The sequence below is a fragment of the Helianthus annuus genome, chromosome 6 (genome assembly GCF_002127325.2).
Source record: "Helianthus annuus cultivar XRQ/B chromosome 6, HanXRQr2.0-SUNRISE, whole genome shotgun sequence".
Taxonomy (NCBI): Eukaryota; Viridiplantae; Streptophyta; class Magnoliopsida; order Asterales; family Asteraceae; genus Helianthus; species Helianthus annuus.
The window spans coordinates 65,958,471-65,963,464 of NC_035438.2; the positions used below are offsets into that span (position 1 = coordinate 65,958,471).

The 4,994-nt window shown below is 37.9% G+C and overlaps 1 protein-coding gene across 3 annotated transcripts; it reads right to left on the bottom strand.

Moving 5' to 3' along the window:
- Positions 1 to 1,370: 1,370 nt before the first annotated feature.
- On the bottom strand, positions 1,371 to 4,685 carry LOC110878553 (glycine oxidase). Of its 3 annotated transcripts, none has more exons than XM_022126885.2 (10): positions 4,188 to 4,685; positions 3,605 to 3,754; positions 3,304 to 3,518; positions 3,155 to 3,225; positions 2,921 to 3,080; positions 2,594 to 2,762; positions 2,316 to 2,474; positions 2,119 to 2,207; positions 1,758 to 1,859; positions 1,371 to 1,653 (listed from the first exon to the last, which is right to left on the bottom strand). In XM_022126885.2, exons 1-9 carry the CDS (start codon positions 4,534 to 4,536, stop codon positions 1,764 to 1,766), a joined length of 1,458 nt encoding a protein of 485 aa, XP_021982577.1. In that variant the 5' UTR covers positions 4,537 to 4,685; the 3' UTR covers positions 1,371 to 1,653; positions 1,758 to 1,763. The 3 variants fall into 3 exon arrangements, with proteins under 3 accessions (XP_021982577.1, XP_021982576.1, XP_021982575.1); XM_022126884.2 differs by having other exon boundaries at positions 1,371 to 1,677; XM_022126883.2 differs by having other exon boundaries at positions 1,371 to 1,683.
- Positions 4,686 to 4,994: the final 309 nt, after the last annotated feature.

Consider the following 4,994-nt stretch of genomic DNA (forward strand, 5'->3'; position numbering starts at 1 on the left):
CACCCCAACCCAAGCACCATACCCCATGGCCTAAATATGATAGGTGTGGCACTTCAAGACAAGATAGATAAAAAGGGAAATCAGATACTTTAATATACCACAAGGATGCAATTTATTATGATACATCGGAAAAAACACTTAAAACATATTCCAAAGAGTGCCCAATCTGAGGGTTCCCAACATTGTTCGGTAGGGTTGTAAACGAACTGAATGTTCAGCGAATAGTTCGTGAATCGTTTGGCAGAAAGTTCGTTTATGTTCGTTCGTTTAGTAAACGAACGGACATGAACAAGAAATTTTATTCAGTTAGTTAAATGAACGAACATGAACAGATGTCTCGTTCGTTCGATTGTGTTCGTGAACGTTTGACAAGGTGTTCGTGAACATTCGTTTATGTTTGTATATTTGTATTTTAATTAAAGATTTTTGTACTTTCATATATTTTATCTATACTTTTTATATTATTAAAGTTTTATTTATTTTATTACCCTAACAATTAAACTAGGAAACCCTCTTTCACCTTGTTTATGGACTATTTCCCTTTCCTTTCTCATTATTTACATCGGCGAATACGATCGACCTTCGTTCCACAATAAGGAATTCAATTTCCAGTGCTACTCTCTGGGCCATCTACCTTTATCCTTCGTCGCGTTCGCCAAATTTATGTGTTCGTGAACCGTTCGCAAACGCGCTTATTTCCTTAATGAATGAACACGAACGTAAAATCTCGTTCGGAAAGTGTTCATGAACCATTCGTGAACACATTTATTTCCTTAACGAACGAACACGAGTTTACAGCCCTATTGTTCGGCATAGAAGATGTGTGAGTAGAGTTGGTGTGGGCTAGGTAGATCGTTAAAGAGGGTGTGCCCAGAGTTCAAACACATGAACCGCGTTAGGTAAAAGTAATGCAAGTGGAACAATCGATTACAAGTTATGTTTTGAAAAGTAATGCGTTCAGGAGCTACAAGAGCGTTTATAAGTGATTGCTTATAATGAGATAAAGAATAGTAGCACGGTGAACATATGAGGTGCAAAGGTGCATTCCATTATGTATTGAAGACGGGGGTGTGTTCAAATATATTAGGTTTAGTTAGTCATCGTAGAGTCATGTCCAATGACCGGAAATAAGCATGTTCAGTCCTACCAAGGAGTCAAGGACCAAAAGTTAAGATCAAAGAACCAAATATCAAATACTACTACTACTATAAACGCTAGTGCGTCACAAGTACAAAACCCTAGAATATGACATCGCAATACAAAATGATGATCAAAACCTGATAATTTTGCTGTGTAACACTCAAGAAGGCCAGTTTATAAAATGCACATTAAGACTAGCCTAGATGAAAGCCTCGAAAACAGGACAAACATGAAGAAATTTTGGACCTAGCTGTTTTTCATTAGCTTTCAAGATTATTTTACAAGACATTATTTTAATTTGATACAATTTGGCAGGTACAACAGATGAAAAAGCACAAGCATTTATTCAATGAAGCAATCACACACATACGCGTAGACGCGTGTTAAACTGATGTTACAGGATGCTCTATTTCTGCTTCTAAGCTCCAAAAGCTTATTGTATTTTTCAAATACCCGGATGGCTTCTCAGAGTCGGCAGGCTCATTGTCAGCATAATTTAAAGCACTCGAGCAGCTGTTAGGTAATACGCAAAAAACACTACAACTAAAATGAAAAAAAAAATCAAAACTCGAGAAAAAGTTGACAAGAATCATAGGTTAAGATGTCCGAAGCATCACCTGTTTTCAAGAACTATGAGTATGCAATGCATAGGGTGCATTATCAACTTTGGTTGGATTGCCCAAAACCATATCAGCAACCATTTCAGCAGTTCCAAGGGCCTGTTGAAAACCACAAAGAAATTACATATCAAATGTTACATTCTTTCTCAGTTCAGATATTGCCCTGAACTGAACCATAACTGAAGACCTTGGTTATTACTTACTAGAAAACAATAACCAATTAGTTCCAGTGAAATGGGTTATCGGTTTTCAAAGTGTGGTTCGATTTTTTGTTCAGCTAAACCGGTTAAGCGAAATTTGAAGTTGTGGCCACTTTACATGCTAATTAAAAGTGATTATAAGAGTACGAAAAATATACCAAACTCAATCCTTCTCCCTCATGGCCAGCAGCAAGGAATACATTCGACAATCCAGGAACAAGACCAATCATAGGCTTTCCACCAGGCACTGAAACCGACGAAGCATATTAAATCATCAAATCAATTCCATATATTAAAATAAAACCTTAAGTTATCGTGAATTTAATTCTCAGCCAAATTACAGTGCATAACTTACTGAAGGGTCTTAGCCCTACTCTGACTTCTCTAGTCTTCTCCAAATCTGTTAACAAAAGTTTTCTTAAAGAAGGAAAAAACTCCCCGGCACGTTCCCATATCTGATTGATTATATGCTCGGATATCTCTGTGTTAAATCCAACAAACTGCCGGCTGCTTCCTGTGACCAATAAATTATAAACAAAAGTTAACATTCTTACAACAGGAAATGATATCGAACTTTATTAAAGCTGACTATTGAAAGGTAAAAAGAGAGAACTTCAAATATAGAATACTAACCAAGAACAAGATTTCCTGATGTATCCATGGTGGCCGTCATTGAAACAGATAAAGTTTCGGTTTCGGCACTGGGTTGTCGAGTAGCATCCTGATGACCGACGTAGCCTACCTCCATTAAACCGTGATTCAGTTTGAAGGAATTAAAATTCTCTATCACCAGTAGGTGACCCTGTTAGCAAAAACCACATAAATGTATCTCTTAACTTTCAATACGGAAATAAATTCTATATGACCCATCAAATATATTAAAAAACTTTGAAAAATAGTGACATTTGCTAGAAATTGAAAAATTATATTTAATGTCTTCAGAATTTGAGGTTATTTAACCTTTCGGGGCTTTACAGGGACATCAAATTCAATATCGAGATTCCTAATCAGCTCTTGCATTAAAGAGCCTGTCCAGCATCCAGTGGCAATTACTATTGCCTTGTTGCTATACAATAAATTTTTCGACGTTTGAACAGCTTCAACCTTACCACTATCAGACCTATAAAAGATTTATCCATTTAATAATAATATAATTTCTGCAACTTAACTTTAGCAAAGTATTTACCATTTTACCTTAACAAACCAGTCAATGGCTGATTATAATACTCCCTGTATCTTCCTTCAGTTGCATACTTCCTGTTCTCCTGCACGATATCCTCAACCATTAATTTAGTAAATATATTGCAATATGCATCTGGGATCAATGTTTGGTACTTTGGTACCTTTTCAATGTACGCAACAGAACGCCGAGCATCCAGTTGGTAATCATCTGGTAAAAATGCAGCCCCGCCTTCCTCACCAATCACAAGTGCAGGTTCTACTTCCTGCAGTTCGGTGCTGGACAAGAGCTCTGCCTTGAGCCCGGCTTTCGATAGCTGCTCTACCTTCTCTTTCAGTGCTGCCATTTCCTGCAATGTTTTACCAACCAACAAGCTTCCTGTTTATATTATCCACAATATGTTAATATTACTGATCTTAACCTGTAGTGTATATCATTTGAAATATTTTCAAATATATTTGTACCTGTCTTCTTCCAGCCAAGAACCTCTTGTGGATCCATTCCCTGATGCTTCACATCCTCCGCAAATTTCTCCCATAGTTGACGGCTTCTCGTTGCTAACTCCCATTTCTCACTTCCTGGAACCTTATGTACCATCCATATATATCCCTGTCCTATGACCAATGAAAAATCTAAAACGATTCACATTTTATAAAAATACAGCGGTTATAACATTGGTACATTGCTATTGACTTATTCAACACGCGCGCACATTACTCGTTATTTAAATCTGAAATTTAACAACAGTTCAATGACACGATATCATATACGAAATAATGTAAGCATAATTTTTTTTTTTTAAAAAAAAGGAGCATCAAGCTTGTAACTAATTTCCACTTAAGAGTAAACTTATGAACAAGTACCTCACACAAGCTTAATGAGTTGACTAAACTAAAGGTCAACCAATATATATCCCAAATTATTAAACAGTAATGACTGACTAGCCCTAACAAAAGCAACAAAACATATATACAATATCAACAGAGCTTAAAACTATATATATTAATTCAATAAATTAACTCAATAATAACAAAACAACCGATGCACCTGCACCGGTAGCGCCGGAGCAAGGAACGGCGGCGTCAACGACGGCAACGGACAAATCCGATCCGTTGAGAAGCTGCCGTGCGATACTCAATCCGATTATTCCGGCGCCAACTACAACGACGTCGTACGAGTGTGAATCAGAAACCGTCGACGACATCCGTACGGCGGCTACTTTCTCTCTCCGATACTTTTCCGGTGACGTTGATAACGAAGTTTTATTATTCAAATGGCGGCCGGAGAAAGTGGAAACGGTGGCGACACGACGGAGAAAGTGGCTCTGAGGGGAGAAAACGGTGTCGTTGTATAGGTGGTTAGGGTTTGGTGAAAGTGAAAGGGAGATTGAAGCCATTTTTTAAGTGTTTTGTTGCGAATTGTTTATTCAGGTGGAGTTGACTTTATGCTGGTGACGGAGATGCCTTCTCCGGCGTGATTCCGGTGGTGGGACGACGAACTATTTTTTAATGAAAGTGGAAGTGTGACGGGTGTGAAGGATGTCACAGTGTGTTAACTTTTTTTTTTTTTTTTTTTTTAGGGCCATGTTGTCCCGCTTCGGCTAAATTATGTTGTCTTAATCGTGCTCATACTGACTTTAAAGTTTGGCTTGGCGTTCCCCGGAAAACCATATCGTTGGCTGCCACTTGACAGTCATTGTGCCACCACAAGAGCAGAACTCTTTGGCGCAACACAAGGTGGGACGAAAAGCCGGATGATCTAAAGATAGAGCCTGACACCTCTGCTATAAGGTTAGACTCTATTTATCATTGTATTATCCATCAATATAACACAAATGAAGATTGAATTTGAGTC

Bases quoted from the DNA above. Each gene is read 5' to 3' on its own strand.
- LOC110878553 (XM_022126885.2), bottom strand. From the start codon at position 4,536: ATGGCTTCAATCTCCCTTTCACTTTCACCAAACCCTAACCACCTATAC. The intron at 3,519-3,604 runs GTACAAATATAT...TAATATAAACAG, and splicing joins TCTTGGCTGGAAGAAGACAG to GAAGCTTGTTGGTTGGTAAA. The intron at 2,208-2,315 runs GTAAGTTATGCA...CGTCGGTTTCAG, and splicing joins AGTAGGGCTAAGACCCTTCA to TGCCTGGTGGAAAGCCTATG.